This window comes from Scyliorhinus torazame, chromosome 4 (genome assembly GCF_047496885.1).
Source record: "Scyliorhinus torazame isolate Kashiwa2021f chromosome 4, sScyTor2.1, whole genome shotgun sequence".
NCBI classification, from domain to species: Eukaryota; Metazoa; Chordata; class Chondrichthyes; order Carcharhiniformes; family Scyliorhinidae; genus Scyliorhinus; species Scyliorhinus torazame.
The window spans coordinates 359,738,421-359,761,565 of NC_092710.1; the positions used below are offsets into that span (position 1 = coordinate 359,738,421).

Here is a 23,145-nt window from a genome sequence, read left to right on the forward strand (position 1 = left end):
GGGCTATGGGAAGAGAGCGGGGCAGTGGGATTGATACAGGGCTATGGGGAGAGAGCGGGGAAGTGGGATTGATACAGGGCTATGGGGAGAGAGTGGGGCAGTAGGATTGATACAGGGCTATGGGGAGAGAGTGGGGCAGTGGGATTGATACAGGGCTATGGGGAGAGAGTGGGGCAGTGGGATTGATACAGGGCTATGGGAGAGAGCGAGGCAGTGGGATTGATACAGGGCCATGGGGAGAGAGTGGGGCAGTGGGATTGATACAGGGCTATGGGAGAGAGCGAGGCAGTGGGATTGATACAGGGCTACGGGGAGAGTGTGGGCAGTGGGATTGATACAGGGCTATGGGAGAGAGCGAGGCAGTGGGATTGATACAGGGCTATGGGGAGAGAGCGGGGCAGTGGGATTGATACAGGGCTATGGGGAGAGAGTGGGGCAGTGGGATTGATACAGGGCTATGGGAGAGAGTGGGTCAGTGGGATTGATACAGGGCTATGGGGAGAGAGCGGGGCAGTGGGATCGATACAGGGCTATGGGGAGAGCGCGGGGCAGTGGGATTGATACAGGGCTATGGGGAGAGAGTGGGGCCGTGGGATTGATACAGGGTTATGGGGAGAGAGCAGGGCAGTGGGATTGATACAGGGCTATGGGGAGAGAGTGGGGCAGTGGGATTCATACAGGGCTCTGGGGAGAGAGTGGGGCAGTGGGATCGATACAGGGCTATGGGGAGAGCGCGGGGCAGTGGGATGGATACAGGGTTATGGGGAGAGAGCAGGGCAGTGGGATTGATACAGGGCTATGGGGAGAGCGCGGGGCAGTGTGATTGATACAGGGTTATGGGGAGAGAGCAGGGCAGTGGGATTGATACAGGGCTATGGGGAGAGAGCGGGGCAGTGGGATCAATACAGGGCTATAGGGAGAGAGTGGGGCCGTGGGGTTGATACAGGGTTATGGGGAGAGAGCGGGGCAGTGGGATTGATACAGGGCTATGGGGAGAGAGTGGGGCAGTGGGATTGATACAGGGCTATGGGGAGAGAGTGTGGCAGTGGGATTGATACAGGGCTATGGGGAGAGAGTGGGGCAATGGGATTGAAACAGGGCTGTGGGGAGAGAGTGTGGCAGTGGGATTGATACAGGGCTATGGGGAGAGAGCGGGGCAGTGGGATTGATACAGGGCTATGGGGAGAGAGCGGGGCAGTGGGATTGATACAGGGTTATGGGGAGAGAGCGGGGCAGTGGGATTGATACAGGGCTATGGGGAGAGAGCAGGGCAGTGGGATTGATACAGGGCTATGGGGAGAGAGTGGGGCCCTGGGATTGGTGCAGGGTTATGGGGAGAGAGCGGGGCAGTGGGATTGATACAGGGTTATGGGGAGAGAGAGTGGGGCAGTGGGATTGATACAGGGCTATGGGGAGAGAGCAGTGCAGTGGGATTGATACAGGGTTATGGGGAGAGAGAGTGGGGCAGTGGGATTGATACAGGGCTATGGAGAGAGAGCGGGGCAGTGGGATTGATACAGGGTTATGGGGAGAGAGAGTGGGGCAGTGGGATTGATACAGGGCTATGGGGAGAGAGCAGGGCAGTTGAATTGATACAGGGCTATAGGGAGTGAGCGGGGCAGTGGGATTGATACAGGGCTATGGGGAGAGAGCGGGGCAGTGGGATTGATACAGGGTTATGGGGAGAGAGAGTGGGGCAGTGGGATTGATACAGGGCTATGGGGACAGAGCGGGGCAGTGGGATTGATACAGGGTTATGGGGAGAGAGAGTGGGGCAGTGGGATTGATACAGGGCTGTGGGGAGAGAGCGGGGCAGTGGGACTGATACAGGGCTATGGGGAGAGAGCGAGGCAGTTGGATTGATACAGGGCTATGGGGAGAGAGCGAGGCAGTGGGATTGATACAGGGCTATGGGGAGAGAGAGTGGGGCAGTGGGATTGATACAGGGCTATGGGGAGAGAGTGAGGCAGTGGGATTGATACAGGGTTATGGGGAGATAGAGTGGGGCAGTGGTATTGATACAGGGCTATGGGGAGAGAGCGAGGCAGTGGGATTGATACAGGGCTATGGGGAGAGAGTGAGGCAGTGGGATTGATACAGGGTTATGGGGAGAGAGAGTGGGGCAGTGGTATTGATACAGGGCTATGGGGAGAGAGCGGGGCAGTGGGATTGATACAGGGCGATGGGGAGAGAGCGAGGCAGTGGGATTGATACAGGGCTATGGGGAGAGAGCGAGGCTGTGGGATTGATACAGGGCTATGGGGAGAGAGCGGGGCAGTGGGATTGATACAGGGCTATGGGGAGAGAGCGGGGCAGTGGGATTGATACAGGGCTATGGGGAGAGAGCGGGGCAGTGGGATTGATACAGGGTTATGGGGAGAGAGAGTGGGGCAGTGGGATTGATACAGGGCTATGGGGAGAGAGCGGGGCAGTGGGATTGATACAGGGCTATGGGGAGTGAGCGGGGCAGTGGGATTGATACAGGGCTATGGGGAGAGAGCGGGGCAGTGGGATTGATACAGGGTTATGGAGAGAGAGGGTGGGGCAGTGGGATTGATACAGGGCTATGGGGAGAGTGTGGGGCAGTGGGATTGATACAGGTCTATGGAGAGAGAGCGAGGCAGTGGGATTGATATGGGCTATGGGGAGAGAGCGGGGCAGTGGGATTGATACAGGGCTATGGGGAGAGAGCGAGGCAGTGGGATTGATACAGGGCTATGGGGAGAGAGCGGGGCTGTGGGATTGATACAGGGCTATGGGGAGAGAGAGTGGGGCAGTGGGATTGATACAGGGCTATGGGGAGAGAGAGTGGGGCAGTGGGACTGATACAGGGCTATGGGGAGAGAGTGTGGCAGTGGGATTGATACAGGGCTATGGGGAGAGAGTGGGGCAGTGGGATTGATACAGGGCTATGGGGAGAGAGCGGGGCAGTGGGATCGATACAGGGCTATGGGGAGAGAGTGGGGCCGTGGGATTGATACAGGGTTATGGGGAGAGAGCGGGGCAGTGGGATTGATACAGGGCTATGGGGAGAGAGTGGGGCAGTGGGATTGATACAGGGCTATGGGGAGAGAGTGTGGCAGTGGGATTGGTACAGGGCTATGGGGAGAGAGTGGGGCAATGGGATTGATACAGGGCTGTGGGGAGAGAGTGTGGCAGTGGGATTGATACAGGGTTATGGGGAGAGAGCAGGGCAGTGGGATTGATACAGGGCTATGGGGAGAGAGTGGGACAGTGGGATTGATACAGGGCTTGGGGTGAGAGCGGGGCAGTGGGATTGATACAGGGCTATGGGGAGAGAGCAGCGCAGTGGGATTGATACAGTGTTATGGGGAGAGAGAGTGGGGCAGTGGGATTGCTACAGGGCTATGGGGAGAGAGCGGGGCAGTGGGATTGATACAGGGCTATGGGGAGAGAGCGGGGCAGTGGGATTGATACAGGGCTACGGGGAGAGAGCGAGGCAGTGGGATTGATACAGGGCTATGGGGAGAGACCGAGGCAGTGGGATTGATACAGGGCGATGGAGAGAGAGCGAGGCAGTGGGATTGATACAGGACTACGGGGAGAGAGTGGGCAGTGGGATTGATACAGGGCTATGGGGAGAGAGTGGGGTAGTGGGATTGATACAGGACTACGGGGAGAGAGCGGGGCAGTGGGATTGATACACGGTACACGGCTATGCGGAGAGTGTGGGGTAGTGGGATTGATACAGGGCTATGGGGAGAGAGCGGGGCAGTGGGATTGATACAGGGCGATGGAGAGAGAGTGAGGCAGTGGGATTGATACAGGGCTATGGGGAGAGAGCGGGGCAGTGGGATTGATACAGGGCTATGGGGAGAGAGCGAGGCAGTGGGATTGATACAGGGCTATGGGGAGAGAGCGAGGCAGTGGGATTGATACAGGGCTATGGGGAGAGAGCGAGGCAGTGGGATTGATACAGGGCTATGGGGAGAGAGCGAGGCAGTGGGATTGATACAGGGCTATGGGGAGAGAGCGAGGCAGTGGGATTGATACAGGGCGATGGAGAGAGAGCGAGGCAGTGGGATTGATACAGGACTACGGGGAGAGAGCGGGGCAGTGGGATTGATACAGGGCAATGGGGAGAGAGTGGGGCAGTGGGATTGATACAGGGCTATGGGGAGAGAGCGGGGCAGTGGGATTGATACAGGGCTATGGGAAGAGAGTGGGGCAGTGGGATTGATACAGGGCTATGGGGAGAGAGCGGGGAAGTGGGATTGATACAGGGCTATGGGGAGAGAGCGAGGCAGTGGGATTGATACAGGGCTATGGGGAGAGAGCGAGGCAGTGGGATTGATACAGGGCTATGGGGAGAGAGCGAGGCAGTGGGATTGATACAGGGCTATGGGGAGAGAGCGAGGCAGTGGGATTGATACAGGGCTATGGGGAGAGAGCGAGGCAGTGGGATTGATACAGGGCGATGGAGAGAGAGCGAGGCAGTGGGATTGATACAGGACTACGGGGAGAGAGCGGGGCAGTGGGATTGATACAGGGCAATGGGGAGAGAGTGGGGCAGTGGGATTGATACAGGGCTATGGGGAGAGAGCGGGGCAGTGGGATTGATACAGGGCTATGGGAAGAGAGTGGGGCAGTGGGATTGATACAGGGCTATGGGGAGAGAGCGGGGAAGTGGGATTGATACAGGGCTATGGGGAGAGAGTGGGGCAGTGGGATTGATACAGGGCTATGGGGAGAGAGCAGGGCAGTGGGATTGATACAGGGCTATGGGGAGAGAGTGGGGCCCTGGGATTGATGCAGGGTTATGGGGAGAGAGCGGGGCAGTGGGATTGATACAGGGTTATGGGGAGAGAGAGTGGGGCAGTGGGATTGATACAGGGCTATGGGGAGAGAGCAGTGCAGTGGGATTGATACAGGGTTATGGGGAGAGAGAGTGGGGCAGTGGGATTGATACAGGGCTATGGAGAGAGAGCGGGGCAGTGGGATTGATACAGGGTTATGGGGAGAGAGAGTGGGGCAGTGGGATTGATACAGGGCTATGGGGAGAGAGCGGGGCAGTTGGATTGATATAGGGCTATGGGGAGTGAGCGGGGCAGTGGGATTGATACAGGGCTATGGGGAGAGAGCGGGGCAGTGGGATTGATACAGGGTTATGGGGAGAGAGAGTGGGGCAGTGGGATTGATACAGGGCTATGGGGAGAGAGCGGGGCAGTGGGATTGATACAGGGCTATGGGGAGTGAGTGGGGCAGTGGGATTGATACAGGGCTATGGAGAGAGAGTGGGGCAGTGGGATTGATACAGGACTACGGGGAGAGAGCGGGGCAGTGGGATTGATACAGGGCTATGGGGAGAGAGTGGGGCAGTGGGATTGATACAGGACTACGGGTAGAGAGCGAGGCAGTGGGATTGATACAGGGCTATGGGGAGAGAGCGAGGCAGTGGGATTGATACAGGGCGATGGAGAGAGAGCGAGGCAGTGGGATTGATACAGGACTACGGGGAGAGAGTGGGCAGTGGGATTGATACAGGGCTATGGGGAGAGAGTGGGGTAGTGGGATTGATACAGGACTACGGGGAGAGAGCGGGGCAGTGGGATTGATACACGGTACACGGCTATGGGGAGAGTGTGGGGCAGTGGGATTGATACAGGGCTATGGGGAGAGAGCGGGGCACTGGGATTGATACAGGGCGATGGAGAGAGAGTGAGGCAGTGGGATTGATACAGGGCTATGGGAGAGAGTGGGGCAGTGGGATTGATACAGGGCAATGGGGAGAGAGTGGGGCAGTGGGATTGATACAGGGCTATGGGGAGAGAGCGGGGCAGTGGGGTTGATACAGGGCTATGGGAAGAGAGCGGGGCAGTGGGATTGATACAGGGCTATGGGGAGAGAGCGGGGAAGTGGGATTGATACAGGGCTATGGGGAGAGAGTGGGGCAGTAGGATTGATACAGGGCTATGGGGAGAGAGTGGGGCAGTGGGATTGATACAGGGCTATGGGGAGAGAGTGGGGCAGTGGGATTGATACAGGGCTATGGGAGAGAGCGAGGCAGTGGGATTGATACAGGGCCATGGGGAGAGAGTGGGGCAGTGGGATTGATACAGGGCTATGGGAGAGAGCGAGGCAGTGGGATTGATACAGGGCTACGGGGAGAGTGTGGGCAGTGGGATTGATACAGGGCTATGGGAGAGAGCGAGGCAGTGGGATTGATACAGGGCTATGGGGAGAGAGCGGGGCAGTGGGATTGATACAGGGCTATGGGGAGAGAGTGGGGCAGTGGGATTGATACAGGGCTATGGGAGAGAGTGGGTCAGTGGGATTGATACAGGGCTATGGGGAGAGAGCGGGGCAGTGGGATCGATACAGGGCTATGGGGAGAGCGCGGGGCAGTGGGATTGATACAGGGCTATGGGGAGAGAGTGGGGCCGTGGGATTGATACAGGGTTATGGGGAGAGAGCAGGGCAGTGGGATTGATACAGGGCTATGGGGAGAGAGTGGGGCAGTGGGATTCATACAGGGCTCTGGGGAGAGAGTGGGGCAGTGGGATCGATACAGGGCTATGGGGAGAGCGCGGGGCAGTGGGATGGATACAGGGTTATGGGGAGAGAGCAGGGCAGTGGGATTGATACAGGGCTATGGGGAGAGCGCGGGGCAGTGTGATTGATACAGGGTTATGGGGAGAGAGCAGGGCAGTGGGATTGATACAGGGCTATGGGGAGAGAGCGGGGCAGTGGGATCAATACAGGGCTATAGGGAGAGAGTGGGGCCGTGGGGTTGATACAGGGTTATGGGGAGAGAGCGGGGCAGTGGGATTGATACAGGGCTATGGGGAGAGAGTGGGGCAGTGGGATTGATACAGGGCTATGGGGAGAGAGTGTGGCAGTGGGATTGATACAGGGCTATGGGGAGAGAGTGGGGCAATGGGATTGAAACAGGGCTGTGGGGAGAGAGTGTGGCAGTGGGATTGATACAGGGCTATGGGGAGAGAGCGGGGCAGTGGGATTGATACAGGGCTATGGGGAGAGAGCGGGGCAGTGGGATTGATACAGGGTTATGGGGAGAGAGCGGGGCAGTGGGATTGATACAGGGCTATGGGGAGAGAGCAGGGCAGTGGGATTGATACAGGGCTATGGGGAGAGAGTGGGGCCCTGGGATTGGTGCAGGGTTATGGGGAGAGAGCGGGGCAGTGGGATTGATACAGGGTTATGGGGAGAGAGAGTGGGGCAGTGGGATTGATACAGGGCTATGGGGAGAGAGCAGTGCAGTGGGATTGATACAGGGTTATGGGGAGAGAGAGTGGGGCAGTGGGATTGATACAGGGCTATGGAGAGAGAGCGGGGCAGTGGGATTGATACAGGGTTATGGGGAGAGAGAGTGGGGCAGTGGGATTGATACAGGGCTATGGGGAGAGAGCAGGGCAGTTGAATTGATACAGGGCTATAGGGAGTGAGCGGGGCAGTGGGATTGATACAGGGCTATGGGGAGAGAGCGGGGCAGTGGGATTGATACAGGGTTATGGGGAGAGAGAGTGGGGCAGTGGGATTGATACAGGGCTATGGGGACAGAGCGGGGCAGTGGGATTGATACAGGGTTATGGGGAGAGAGAGTGGGGCAGTGGGATTGATACAGGGCTGTGGGGAGAGAGCGGGGCAGTGGGACTGATACAGGGCTATGGGGAGAGAGCGAGGCAGTTGGATTGATACAGGGCTATGGGGAGAGAGCGAGGCAGTGGGATTGATACAGGGCTATGGGGAGAGAGAGTGGGGCAGTGGGATTGATACAGGGCTATGGGGAGAGAGTGAGGCAGTGGGATTGATACAGGGTTATGGGGAGATAGAGTGGGGCAGTGGTATTGATACAGGGCTATGGGGAGAGAGCGAGGCAGTGGGATTGATACAGGGCTATGGGGAGAGAGTGAGGCAGTGGGATTGATACAGGGTTATGGGGAGAGAGAGTGGGGCAGTGGTATTGATACAGGGCTATGGGGAGAGAGCGGGGCAGTGGGATTGATACAGGGCGATGGGGAGAGAGCGAGGCAGTGGGATTGATACAGGGCTATGGGGAGAGAGCGAGGCTGTGGGATTGATACAGGGCTATGGGGAGAGAGCGGGGCAGTGGGATTGATACAGGGCTATGGGGAGAGAGCGGGGCAGTGGGATTGATACAGGGCTATGGGGAGAGAGCGGGGCAGTGGGATTGATACAGGGTTATGGGGAGAGAGAGTGGGGCAGTGGGATTGATACAGGGCTATGGGGAGAGAGCGGGGCAGTGGGATTGATACAGGGCTATGGGGAGTGAGCGGGGCAGTGGGATTGATACAGGGCTATGGGGAGAGAGCGGGGCAGTGGGATTGATACAGGGTTATGGAGAGAGAGGGTGGGGCAGTGGGATTGATACAGGGCTATGGGGAGAGTGTGGGGCAGTGGGATTGATACAGGTCTATGGAGAGAGAGCGAGGCAGTGGGATTGATATGGGCTATGGGGAGAGAGCGGGGCAGTGGGATTGATACAGGGCTATGGGGAGAGAGCGAGGCAGTGGGATTGATACAGGGCTATGGGGAGAGAGCGGGGCTGTGGGATTGATACAGGGCTATGGGGAGAGAGAGTGGGGCAGTGGGATTGATACAGGGCTATGGGGAGAGAGAGTGGGGCAGTGGGACTGATACAGGGCTATGGGGAGAGAGTGTGGCAGTGGGATTGATACAGGGCTATGGGGAGAGAGTGGGGCAGTGGGATTGATACAGGGCTATGGGGAGAGAGCGGGGCAGTGGGATCGATACAGGGCTATGGGGAGAGAGTGGGGCCGTGGGATTGATACAGGGTTATGGGGAGAGAGCGGGGCAGTGGGATTGATACAGGGCTATGGGGAGAGAGTGGGGCAGTGGGATTGATACAGGGCTATGGGGAGAGAGTGTGGCAGTGGGATTGGTACAGGGCTATGGGGAGAGAGTGGGGCAATGGGATTGATACAGGGCTGTGGGGAGAGAGTGTGGCAGTGGGATTGATACAGGGTTATGGGGAGAGAGCAGGGCAGTGGGATTGATACAGGGCTATGGGGAGAGAGTGGGACAGTGGGATTGATACAGGGCTTGGGGTGAGAGCGGGGCAGTGGGATTGATACAGGGCTATGGGGAGAGAGCAGCGCAGTGGGATTGATACAGTGTTATGGGGAGAGAGAGTGGGGCAGTGGGATTGCTACAGGGCTATGGGGAGAGAGCGGGGCAGTGGGATTGATACAGGGCTATGGGGAGAGAGCGGGGCAGTGGGATTGATACAGGGCTACGGGGAGAGAGCGAGGCAGTGGGATTGATACAGGGCTATGGGGAGAGACCGAGGCAGTGGGATTGATACAGGGCGATGGAGAGAGAGCGAGGCAGTGGGATTGATACAGGACTACGGGGAGAGAGTGGGGCAGTGGGATTGATACAGGGCTATGGGAGAGAGCGAGGCAGTGGGATTGATACAGGGCTTATGGGGAGAGTGTAGGGCAGTGGGATTGATACAGGGCTATGGGAGAGAGCGGGTCAGTGGGATTGATACAGGGCTATGGGGAGACAGCGGGGCAGTGGGATCGATACAGGGCTATGGGGAGAGCGCGGGGCAGTGGGATTGATACAGGGCTATGGGGAGAGAGTGGGGCCGTGGGATTGATACAGGGTTATGGGGAGAGAGCAGGGCAGTGGGATTGATACAGGGCTATGGGGAGAGAGTGGGGCAGTGGGATTGATACAGGGCTATGGGGAGAGGGTGGGGCAGTGGGATCGATACAGGGCTATGGGGAGGGAGTGGGGCAGTGGGATTGATACAGGGCTATGGGGAGGGAGTGGGGCAGTGGGATTGATACAGGGCTATGGGGAGAGAGCAGGGCAGTGGGATTGATACAGGGCTATGGGGAGAGAGAGTGGGGCAGTGGGATTGATACAGGGCTATGGGGAGAGCGCGGGGCAGTGGGATGGATACAGGGCTATGGGGAGAGAGTGGGGCAGTGGGATTGATACAGGGCTATGGGGAGAGAGTGGGGCAGTGGGATTCATACAGGGCTATGGGGAGAGAGTGGGGCAGTGGGATTGATACAGGGCTATGGGGAGAGAGTGGGGCAGTGGGATTGATACAGGGCTATGGGAAGAGAGTTGGAGAGTGTATTGTACACAGTCACAATCTTTTGAATCTTCCTGTTCCATTAACTCTCTCCACCTGTGATTTGACAACACTGGGATAATGGTGCCAGACACTCCATTCTTGATGACCCTTCCCCAGGCAGACCTCCCACCAATACAGTGGTCAAACCCTCACCGTTTCTCGAGACCATCGCCCCGGGCATCTGCAGTTGACAGCCTGTCTGACTCGGGACTGTTGACCCGTCGAAACCTCAGTGAGGGCTGGCGTTCCGGCACAGGGGAGCTGGGGCATGGACCTCGACTCAACTCATCATCCAGCACACACTGTGTCTGCATCAACAGAGAGAGACATTACCAGGTATCCCAAATGATCCAGTCAACAGCGTAACATAGTAACCTGGTTACTGACTGTATCTCTACTGATGTTAATCCAGCTCCTTCACACTGTCACTCAGTAACCCCTCTCCCCCAGCACCCTGTGTTACTGACTGTATCTCTACTGATGTTAATCCAGCTCCCTCACACTGTCACTCAGTAACCCCCCTCCCCCAGCACCCTGTGTTACTGACTGTATCTCTACTGATGTTAATCCAGCTCACTCACACTGTCACTCAGTAACCCCTCTCCCCCAGCACCCTGTGTTACTGACTTTATCTCGACTGATGTTAATCCAGCTCCCTCACACTGTCACTCAGTAACCCCCCTCCCCCAGCACCCTGTGTTACTGACTGTATCTCTACTGATGTTAATCCAGCTCCCTCACACTGTCACTCAGTAACCCCTCTCCACCAGCACCCTGTGTTACTGACTGTATCTCTACTGATGTTAATCCAGCTCCCTCACACTGTCACTCAGTAACCCCTCTCCCCCAGCACCCTGTGTTACTGACTGTATCTCTACTGATGTTAATCCAGCTCCCTCACACTGTCACTCAGTAACCCCTCCCCCCCAGCACCCTGTGTTACTGACTGTATCTCTACTGATGTTAATCCAGCTCCCTCACACTGTCACTCAGTAACCCCTCCCCCCCAGCACCCTGTGTTACTGACTGTATCTCTACTGATGTTAATCCAGCTCCCTCACACTGTCACTCAGTAACCCCTCTCCCCCAGCTCCTTCGCACTGTCACTCAGTAAACCCTCTCCCCCAGCTCCTTCGCACTGTCACTCAGTAACCCCTCTCCCCCAGCACCCTGTGTTACTGACTGTATCTCTACTGATGTTAATCCAGCTCCCTCACACTGTCACTCAGTAACCCCTCTCCCCCAGCACCCTGTGTTACTGACTGTGTCTCTACTGATGTTAATCCAGCTCCCTCACACTGTCACTCAGTAACCTCTCTCCCCCAGCACCCTGTTACTGACTGTATCTCTACTGATGTTAATCCAGCTCCCTCACACCGTCACTCAGTAACCCCTCTCCACCAGCACCCTGTGTTACTGACTGTATCTCTACTGATGTTAATCCAGCTCCCTCACACTGTCACTCAGTAACCCCTCTCCGCCAGCACCCTGTGTTACTGACTGTATCTCTACTTATGTTAATCCAGCTCCCTCACACTGTCACTCAGTAACCCTCCTCCCCCAGCACCCTGTGTTACTGGCTGTATCTCTACTGATGTTAATCCAGCTCCCTCACACTGTCACTCAGTAACCCCTCTCCCCCAGCACCCTGTGTTACTGACTGTATCTCTACTGGTGTTAATCCAGCTCCCTCACACTGCCACTCAGTAACACCTCTCCCCCAGCACCCTGTGTTACTGACTGTATCTCTACTGATGTTAATCCAGCTCCCTCACACTGTCACTCAGTAACCCCTCTCCCCCAGCACCCTGTGTTACTGACTGTATCTCTACTGATGTTAATCCAGCTCGCCCACACTGTCACTCAGTAACCCCTCTCCCCCAGCTCCTTCGCACTGTCACTCAGTAACCCCTCTCCCCCAGCACCCTGTGTTACTGACTGTATCTCTACTGATGTTAATCCAGCTCCCTCACACTGTCACTCAGTAACCCCTCCCCCTCAGCACCCTGTGTTACCGACTGTATCTCTACTGATGTTAATCCAGCTCCCTCACACTGTCACTCAGTAACCCCTCTCCCCCAGCACCCTGTGTTACTGACTGTATCTCTACTGATGTTAATCCAGCTCCCTCACACTGTCACTCAGTAACCCCTCCCCCTCAGTACCCTGTGTTACTGACTGTATCTCTACTGATGTTAATCCAGCTCCCTCACACTGTCACTCAGTAACCCCTCTCCCCCAGCACCCTGTGTAACTTACTGTATCTCTACTGATGTTAGAACATAGAACATAACAGCGCAGTACAGGCCCTTTGGCCTTCGATGTTGCGCCGGCCTGTGAAACCAATCTAAAGCCCATCGACACTATTCCCTTATCGTCCATATGTCTATCCAATGACCATTTGAATACCCTTAGTGTTGGCGAGTCCACTACTGTTGCAGGCAGAGCATTCCACACCCTTACTACTCTCTGAGTAAAGAACCGACCTCTGACATCTGTCTTATATCTATCTCCCCTCAATTTAAACTATGTCCCCTCGTGCTAGACATCACCATCCGAGGAAAAAGGCTCTCACTGTCCACCCTATCCAATCCTCTGATCATCTTGTATGCCTCAATTAAGTCACCTCTTAACCTTCTTCTCTCTAACGAAAACAGCCTCAAGTCCATCAGCCTTTCCTCATAAGATCTTCCCTCCATACCAGGCAACATTCTGGTAAATCTCCTCTGCACCCTTTCCAATGCTTCCACATCCTTCCTATAATGCGGCGACCAGAATTGTACGCAATACTCCAAATGCGGCCGCACCAGAGTTTTGTTCAGCTGCAACATAAACTCATGGCTCCGAAACTCAATCCCTCTACCAATAAAAGTTCCCTCACACTGTCACTCAGTAACCCCTCTCCCCCAGCACCCTCACAGTGTCACTCAGTAACCCCCCTCCCCCAGCACCCTGTGTTACTGACTGTATCACTACTGATGTTAATCCAGCTCCCTCACACTGTCACTCAGTAACCCCTCTCCCCCAGCTCCCTGTGTTACTGACTGTATCTCTACTGATGTTAATCCAGCTCCCTCACACTGTCACTCAGTAACCCCTCTCCCCCAGCACCCTGTGTTACTGACTGTATCTCTACTGATGTTAATCCAGCTCCCTCACACTGTCACTCAGTAACCCCTCTCCCCCACCACCCTGTGTTACTGACTGTATCTCTACTGATGTTAATCCAGCTCCCTCACACTGTCACTCAGTAACGCCTCTCCCCCAGCACCCTGTGTTACTGACTGTATCTCTACTGATGTTAATCCAGCTCCCTCACACTGTCACTCAGTAACTCCTCTCCCCCAGCTCCCTCACACTGTCACTCAGTAACTCCTCTCCCCCAGCACCCTGTGTTACTAACTGTATCTCTACTGATGTTAATCCAGCTCCCTCACACTGTCACTCAGTAACCCCTCTCCCCCAGCACCCTGTGTTACTGACTGTATCTCTACTGATGTTAATCCAGCTCCCTCACACTGTCACTCAGTAACTCCTCTCCCCCAGCTCCCTCACACTGTCACTCAGTAACTCCTCTCCCCCAGCACCCTGTGTTACTAACTGTATCTCTACTGATGTTAATCCAGCTCCCTCACACTGTCACTCAGTAACCCCTCTCCCCCAGCACCCTGTGTTACTGACTGTATCTCTACTGATGTTAATCCAGCTCCCTCACACTGTCACTCAGTAACCCCTCTCCCCCAGCACCCTGTGTTACTGACTGTATCTCTACTGATGTTAATCCAGCTCCCTCACACTGTCACTCAGTAACCCCTCTTCCCCAGCACCGTGTTACTGACTGTATCTCTACTGATGTTAATCCAGCTCCCTCACACTGTCACTCAGTAACCCCTCTCCCCCAGCACCGTGTTACTGACTGTATCTCTACTGATGTTAATCCAGCTCCCTCACACTGTCACTCAGTAACTCCTCTCCCCCAGCTCCCTCACACTGTCACTCAGTAACCCCTCTCCCCCAGCGCCCTGTGTTACTGACTGTATCTCTACTGATGTTAATCCAGCTCCCTCACACTGTCACTCAGTAACCCCTCTCCCCCAGCTCCTTTGCACTGTCACTCAGTAACCCCTCTCCCCCAGCACCCTGTGTTACTGACTGTATCTCTACTGATGTTAATCCAGGTCCCTCACACTGTCACTCAGTAACCCCTCTCCCCCAGCACCCTGTGTTACTGACTGTATCTCTACCGATGTTAATCCAGCTCCCTCACACTGTCACTCAGTAACCCCTCTCCCCCAGCTCCTTCGCACTGTCACTCAGTAACCCCTCTCCCCCAGCACCCTGCTACTGATATTAATGGGTGGCATAGTGGTTAGCATCGCTGCCACACAGCTCAGGGACCCGGGTTCAATTCTGGCCTCGGGTCGCTGTCTGTGTGGAGTCTGCACGTTCTCCCCGTGTCTGCGTGGGTTTCCTCCGGGTGCTCCGGTTTCCTCCCACAATCCAAGGGTGTGCGGGTTAGGTGGATTGGCCATGCTAAATTGCCCTTCGTGTCCAAAAGGTTAGGTGGGGCCACTGGGTTAAGGGTATAGGTTGGTGGCGTGTGTTTCCGTGGGGTGCGCTTTCCAAGGGCCGGTGCAGACTCGATGGGCCGAATGGCCTCATTCTACACTGTAAATTCTATGATTCGATGGATCCAGCTCCCTCACACTGTCATAGAAAGGAGGAACAGGAGGAGGCCATGCGAGCCTCCTCCGTCATTCACTATGATTCTGGCTGTTACCTCGATCTCCATGGCATATTCCTGCTCTCTCCCCATGTCCGTTACCTCGATCTCCATGGCATATTCCTGCTCTCTCCCCATGTCCGTTACCTCGATCTCCATGGCATATTCCTGCTCTCTCCCCATGTCCGTTACCTCGATCTCCATGGCATATTCCTGCTCTCTCCCCATGTCCGTTACCTCGATCTCCATGGCATATTCCTGCTCTCTCCCCATGTCCGTTACCTCGATCTCCATGGCATATTCCTGCTCTCTCCCCATGTCCGTTACCTCGATCTCCATGACATATTCCTGCTCTCTCCCCATGTCCGTTACCTCGATCTCCATGGCATATTCCTGCTCTCTCCCCATGTCCGTTACCTCGATCTCCATGGCATATTCCTGCTCTCTCCCCAAGTCCCGACATGGCGTCGGTGTTCAGGGACCGGCCCGCAGGAAAGTAGGCCGGGGGGGGGAGACGGCCTGCCGATCGGTGGGCCCCGATCGCGGGCCAGACCCCACCGGTGCCCCCCCCCCCGGTGAAGGATCATCGCTTTTCCCTGCCCCCCCGGCAGCGACCAGGGATGAACGGTGCCAGCAGGACTCTGTCGTATCCGCACACCTCGGAGAATCGCGCGCCGGCGTCGGGCGCGGTGATTCTCCGGCACGGCACGGGGCTCGGAGAATCGCCCCCTATATGTTTCAGTCAAATCCCCGCTCAGCCTTCTAAACTCTAGTGAACGCAGGCCTGGTCGAACCAATCTCTCCTCATTGGACAGTCCCACCAAGCCCAGCATCAGCCTGGTGAACCCCTCACCCCTCCTACAACACTGATCCCCGCGGGACCCCAACACTGATCCCCGCGGGACCCCAACACTGATCCCCGCGGGACCCCAACACTGATCCCCGCGGGACCCCAACACTGATCCCCGCGGGGCCCCAACACTGATCCCCGCGGGGCCCCAACACTGATCCCCGCGGGGCCCCAACACTGATCCCCGCGGGGCCCCAACACTGATCCCCGCGGGACCCCAACACTGATCCCCGCGGGACCCCAACACTGATTCCTGCGTACCTCATCCCGTACCATCCCCCCCTCACCCTGAAACATCCCCCCACACCATCCCCCATCACTCTGTACCATCCCCCCATACCCCGTCCCATACACCCCTCGTTCCGCAACATCCCCCCCTCACCCTGAACCATCCCCCCCTCACCCCGTACCATCCCCCTCACCCCGTACCATCCCCCTCACCCCGTACCATCCCCCCACCCCGTACAATCCCCTCTCGCTCCGCACCACCCCCCCTCACCCCGTACCATCCCCCTCGCTCCGTACCATCCCCCTCACCTCGTACCATCCCCCTCACCCCGTACAATCCCCTCTCGCTCCGCACCACCCCCCCTCATCCCGTACCACCCCCCCTCACCCCGTACCATCCCCCTCGCTCCGTACCATCCCCCTCGCTCCCTACCATCCCCCTCACCCTGTACCATCCACCCTCACCCCGTACCATCCCCCCCCACCCTGTACCATTCCCCCCTCGCTCCGCACCACCCCCCTCACCCCGTACCATCCCCCCTCGCTCCGTACCATCCCCCTCACTCTGTACAATCCCCTCTCGCTCCGCACCACCCCCCCTCACCCCGTACCATCCCCCTCACCCCGTACCATCCCCCTCACCCCGCACCACCCCCCTCACCCTGTACCATCCCCCCCTCACCCTGTACCACCCCCATAACCCCGTCCCATCTCCCTCACCCCGTACCATCCCCCCTCACCCCGTACCATCCCCCTCACCCCGTACAATCCCCACTCGCTCTGCACCACCCCCCCTCACCCTGTACCATCCCCCCCTCACTCCGCACCATCCCCCCTCACCCTGTACCATCCCCCTCATCCCGCACCATCCCCCCTCACCCTGCACCATCCCCCCTCACCCCGCACCATCCCCCCTCACCCTGTACCATCCTCCCTCACCCCGCACCATCCCCCCTCACCCCGCACCATACCCCCTCACCCCGCACCACCCCCCCTCATCCCGTACCATCCCCCCTCACCCCGCACCATCCCCCCTCACCCCGCACCATCCCCCTCACCCCGCACCATCCCCCCTCACCCTGCACCATCCCCCCTCACCCCGCACCATCCCCCTCACCCCGCACCATCCCCCCTCACCCTGTACCATCCCCCCTCACCCCGCACCATCCCCCCTCACCCTGTACCATCCTCCCTCACCCCGCACCATCCCCCCTCACCCCGCACCATCCCCCCTCACCCTGCACCATCCCCCCTCACCCTGCACCATCCCCCCTCACCCCGCACCACCCCCCTCACCCTGTACCATCCCCCCCTCACTCCGCACCACCCCCCTCACCCTGCACCATCCCCCCTCACCCCGCACCATCCCCCCTCACCCTGTACCATCCCCCCTCACCCCGCACCATCCCCCCTCACCCCGCACCATCCCCCCTCACCCCGCACCATCCCCCTCACCCCGCACCATCCCCCCTCACCCTGTACCATCCCCCCTCGCTCCGCACCATCCCCCTCACCCCGCACCATCCCCCTCGCTCCGCACCATCCCCCCTCACCCCGCACCATCCCCCACACCCCACACCATCCCCCACACTCCGCACCACCCCCCTCACCATCCCCCCTCACCCTGCACCATCCCCCCTCGCTCCGCACCATCCCCCCTCACCCTGCACCATCCCCCCTCGCTCCGCACCATACCATCCCCCCCTCACCCCGTACCGCTCCCACCTGTTCCCTTACCGCCCCCCTCCCATTCACCCTGTACTGCCCCCCCCCACTCACACCGCCCACCCCAGATTCTGACTCTCTGTTGACCTTGCTAATGCTGATTCTCAGCTTGTTCCGGTTGATATCTGTCTCATCCCAGGGCTCGGTTTCGAAGACCAGGTTCGGAGGAGCTGCCGAGAGTTCAGTCGGCCTGTTTGGTAAAACGGGTGGAGCATTCTCCTGGTCACTCAGATGTTCGTCCTGCAGGACATCGTCCGTATTCTCCCGGAGAACATCGCCTGGGACCGGCGTCACGTTAATCACCCTGGAATACCAGCAGATTCACAGATACTATTGGGCAATGAATTATCACCCAGCATTCCCCACAGGGAGACCCGCCCCCCCCCCGCGACCACCCCCCACCCCCACAGAGAGAGACCCCACCCCCACAGAGACCCCACCCCCAGATAGGGAGAGACCCCGCCCCCAGATAGAGACCCCACCCCCAGAGAGAGAGAGAGACCCCACCCCCACAAAGACCCCACCCCCAGATAGAGAGACTCCACCCCCAGATAGCGACCCCACCCCCAGATAGAGAGAGACCCCACCCCCAGATAGACAGAGACCCACCCCCAGATAGACAGAGACCCCACCCCCAGATAGACAGAGACCCCACCCCCAGATAGAGAGAGAGACCACACCCCCAGATAGAGAGAGAGACTCCACCCCCAGATAGAGACCCACCCCCAGATAGAGAGAGACACCACCCCCAGATAGAGAGAGACCCCACCCCCAGAGAGAGACCCCACCCCCAGATAGAGAGACCCCACCCCCAGATAGAGAGACCCCACCCCCAGATAGAGAGACCCCACCCCCAGATAGAGACCCCACCCCCAGATAGAGACCCACCCTCAGATAGAGAGAGACCCCACCCCCAGATAGAGAGAGACCCCACCCCCAGATAGAGAGCGACCCCACCCCCAGATAGAGAGACCCCACCCCCAGATTGAGAGAGACCCCACCCCCAGATAGAGAGGGACCCCACCCCCAGATAGACAGGGACCCCACCCCCAGATAGACAGGGACCCCACCCCCAGATAGAGAGGGACCCCACCCCCAGATAGACAGAGACCCCACCCCCAGATAGACAGAGACCCCACCCCCAGATAGAGAGCGACCCCACCCCCAGATAGAGAGAGAGACCCCACCCCCAGATAGAGAGCGACCCCCAGATAGAGAGCAACCCCACCCCCAGATAGAGAGGGACCCCACCCCCAGATAGAGACCCACCCTCAGATAGAGAGACCCCACCCCCAGATAGAGAGCAACCCCACCCCCAGATAGAGACCCCACCCCCAGATAGAGAGACCCCACCCCCAGATAGAGAGCAACCCCACCCCCAGATAGAGAGCAACCCCACCCCCAGATAGAGAGCAACCCCACCCCCAGATAGAGAGGGACCCCACCCCCAGATAGAGAGAGACCCCACCCCCAGATAGAGAGGGACCCCACCCCCAGATAGAGAGGGACCCCATCCCACAGTGACAGCTCCCCCAGCCCTTCAATATCCCAAATCCCAAACCATCCACCTTCCCCACAGCCGCCTCCCCTCCCCACAACCTCCGCCTAACCACTGAACCCCACCCCTCCCCCCGCCCGCCAGCCCCCCCCCCCCCCCCCCAGCTGCCCACAGTGACTCCCCCACCACCCTGCTCACCAACCCAGCCCCATAGCCACCCCCCCCCCTCACCACAGTCTCCCCCTGCTCAAAGCCCCCTCCCCCCCGCTGGACTCACCCAAACATGGCGGCTGTCTGCTTGGTGTGCAGTTGGGCCTGTGTCGGAGTGCTGGTGGACAGTAGAATGTCAGTGCCGCCTTTCTCCCAGTCGAAGGCCTCGTTCTCGGTGATGTTCCGCTCTTTGCTGCTATTCTCCAATACTGACATTATCAACTATACAGGTGAAAGAGTGGGGGGCGGGGGAGGCAGTCAGCATGGAGGCACAGCTGCAAACCTTTACAAACCTTCCCAAGCACTCTCCCGCCCCCCCACCGCACACACCACCATCCAAGACATCCCCCTGCCCTCCCGCAAAATCAGCTTCCCCCCTCAACCTGTTCCTCGGAGTCAGGTTTCTGGGTGGCAGGGGGAGGGGATGGAAAAGGGCTCCAGTGGCGGGCGGAGTGAGGAAGGGGGATGAGAGAGCCTGGGCGAGGCTGGTCAAGGCGGGGCCAGCCCGGGGGCAGGGCCACCCGGGGGCAGGGCCGCCCGGGGGCGGAGCAGGTCATGGGCAGCACCAGCTGGGGCTGATCACGGGCGGGGCTGACTGAGGGTGGCAAGTCGGGGTGGGGCAGGTCATGGGCGGTGCCGGCTGGGGGCATTCGGGGGTGGGGCTGGTCTGGGGTGGAGCCTGTTCGGGTACACCGAGGGATAATTCAGAATGTCCAATTCACCTCACAAGCCTGTCTTTTCGGATTTGTGCGAGGTGACACCCTTTGTGATAGGCTGGTTTCTGGACTCCTCCACAAAGCTAACAGAGAAAGCGGTTTAATGAAAGTACTTAACTCGTCCATCAGCTGCAGAAATTGCCACGCCAATGGGGTAGCAGCAAAAGAAGCTTCACAGACAGGAGGTGGAGTGAAGATCCACAAGGCGGAGACCGCCAAAAACAAGTCTGCAAGAGGAGAGCCGTGTCCTCAATGTGCACAAGCTCGGCGCTCAGCGGGGAATGGCTGGAGTGGAGAAAATCAGGGCAAAAAGAGCCCAATTGCCAAAGGTAACCGAGTCAGAATGGAAGTGGATTCAGGAGCGGCTGTATCACTGATACTGGAGACAATCTATAACCAGAAGTTAAAGCAGGTTCCATTCAAACCATTAAAGGTTATCCTTCAGACATGCACAGAAGAGGTCGTCCCACTAAAAGGATACATGACGGTGAAAGTGAAGGTAAATAGACAAACAGCAGAGGTACCTCTCCACGTCGTCCTGCTTTACTCGGCGGAGCATGATTGGGGAAAATCAAACAGGGCAGCGGTGAATCGACTTGACCTGCAACCACTGGAGGAGGAGTATAAAAATATGACTGAAGACTCATGGGCTGAATGACAGCAGTTGACGTCCAACTCAGAATTCAGCCAAACTGGATGTCAAAATGTTTCAAAGCCAGAACCAGAGTGGACACCATCAGGCCAAGATGAATGAGAAAGACTAGTCCAAACAGGAGTCACTGAAGCAGTTACTACAAGCGATTGGGCTGCACCAAATGTTCCTGTACTAAAACCAGATGGTTCAGTTAGGATATGTGGACATTTTAAGACAATGGACTGGGTATTGTGCACAGATCACTATCCGCTGTTGCTGATTCAAGACTTGTTTGCTGGACTTTCTGGAGCACAGAAATTCCATAAAATTGATCTATCACAGGCGTATTTACAAATGAATGTGGCTGCAGAACTGCTCACTATTGTGATGCACAGAGGCCTGTTCCAATACAGGAGATTTCCATTTGGAATAACATCTGCTGCTTCAGAGAACCACGGATCAAACTCTGAGCGCGCTAAATGGTGCACAAGGTTATCGCGATGACATTCCGGTTCAAGGGAACAAGAGCACTTGCAGAACCTGGAAGCTGCAATGGAATGCCCACAGCACCAAAGAGAACATCTCAGCTGGTCTGGCAGCATCTGTAGGGAGAGAAAAGAGCGAACGTTTCGAGTCCAGATGGCCCTTTGTCAAAGCTTTGGGTGAATGTTGAATCCTTTGAATCAGACAATAAACGTGCCAACGCTACTGAAGCCGTTGTACACTTGATGTGCCAAACTGGACAAAAGGTAAAAGTGCGTATAATGAGATTAAAGAAGTCAGAGTTATTGGTTGACTACAACATGCTTGCGATGTATCACCCTGCCAGGTCGCGCAGTTGCCTCGCACAGAGTGCCTTCAGGGGAGGAACCACCAATAGCATTCGCTTCACAAATTCTCCCTGGTGCAGAACCAAATTACACTCAGCTGGATTAAAGAGGCTGTGAGCATCTTATTCAGAGTAAAGTTTCCCTTATGGGGGTCACTTTACACCCTTGACGGATTATCGCCCCTTGACAACGATCTTTGGACCGCAGAAAGGTGCTCCTTCGGAAGCAGCAAGTAGGTTACACGGATGGTGATTTTTAAAATTCATGGGCGTATAGAATCTGCGCACACGTAATGATATTCAATATCGCAAATCCGAGCGACACGGCAAAACTGGTGCTTGGTCAGGATTGCCGCGACAAATCGAGTAAGAACCGGAAGACAGTTCTGTCAACACCCTGTACTTCGCACACGTGGACAATGTACCTGTGACTTCATCTCAAGTTCCGAGATACACAAGAGCCGATCCAGTGATGGGGAAGGTGATGGACCGGGTCCACAAAGGAACAGTGACAGATATACACGGTAAAAATCCAGGCTTCAAGCCCTAGATCACACAAGATTTGAGATGACGTCCGGTTGTGTGGAGGATGAAGGATCTGGAAAGCAGTTACATTCGGGATTAGACTCTCAGATCTCAAAAGAAAAGTGGGGCGATCCTGTGCAAAACTAAGAAATAATCATGACATCGGTGGAAATGGTCAACTCAGCCATGGCAGTGAATGCACATAGACACTCCTGGTTCTGTTGAGGGACACATGTTCCGAGTGACTGTAGATAAATGACCAGAAATAGTGATTATCAAATCCACAACGGCAGGACAAACTATTGAGAAGTTGAATGAAATATTTGCAAGATTTAGTAGGCCGCAGCAGGTCGTCAGTGACGACTGAACTCAGTTCACTTCCAAAGAGTTCAAAGACAGATGAAAAGGGAATGAAATACAGCGCGCCACGTCAGCTCCGGGCAGCCCTGCAACAATTAGACCGGCCGAGCGATTTGCACAGTCACTTAAACACAATCAAGGCATCAAAGGACAAAGGTACATCATCAAGACAGGCGAATAACCTCTTGATGTCAGACCGAAACACAACGCCACAGAGTTCACCAGCAATGCTGCTGTTCAAGATGAAATTGAGGACAAAGTTTTGGCCTTTTGATGCCACCTGATACTTCAGAGATTGTCAAAGGACAAAGTGAAATCGCTGAAACTTCCCGGGAAGTATTTCCATCGGAAAATCTAGGTAGTGATCAGTCTGAACATGGGCCCAGAGGGAGACTAATTCAGATCCCGTTCCTGATGAATCTTCAGCACCAATGGAGACGGATATTGATGTCTTAGAATCATAGAATTTACAGTGCAGGAGGCCATTCGGCCCATCGAGTCTGCACTGGTTCTTTGAAAGTGCAGTCTACCCAAGCCCACGCCTCCACCCTATCCCAATTACCCAGTAACTCCACGCAACACTAAGGGCAATTTTGGACACTAAGGACAATTTGGCACGGCCAATCCACCTAACCTGCACATCTTTGGACTGTGGGAGGAAACCGGAGCACCCGGAGGAAACCCATGCACACACGGGGAGGATGTGCAGAATCCGCACAGACCCAAGCCA

The 23,145-nt window shown here is 56.8% G+C and overlaps 1 protein-coding gene across 3 annotated transcripts in view; it reads right to left on the minus strand.

Moving 5' to 3' along the window:
* Window positions 1-23,145, minus strand: part of LOC140411218 (tau-tubulin kinase 1-like) — a 399,055-nt gene that overhangs the window by 265,393 nt on the left and 110,517 nt on the right. For all 3 annotated transcript variants that reach the window (XM_072500324.1, XM_072500323.1, XM_072500325.1), the window contains 3 exons: window positions 19,419-19,573; window positions 17,731-17,947; window positions 10,271-10,425 (listed from right to left, as the gene is read on the minus strand). In XM_072500324.1, the coding sequence (XP_072356425.1) occupies window positions 10,271-10,425; window positions 17,731-17,947; window positions 19,419-19,573 (527 nt within the window). The remainder of the gene's footprint in view (window positions 1-10,270; window positions 10,426-17,730; window positions 17,948-19,418; window positions 19,574-23,145) is intronic.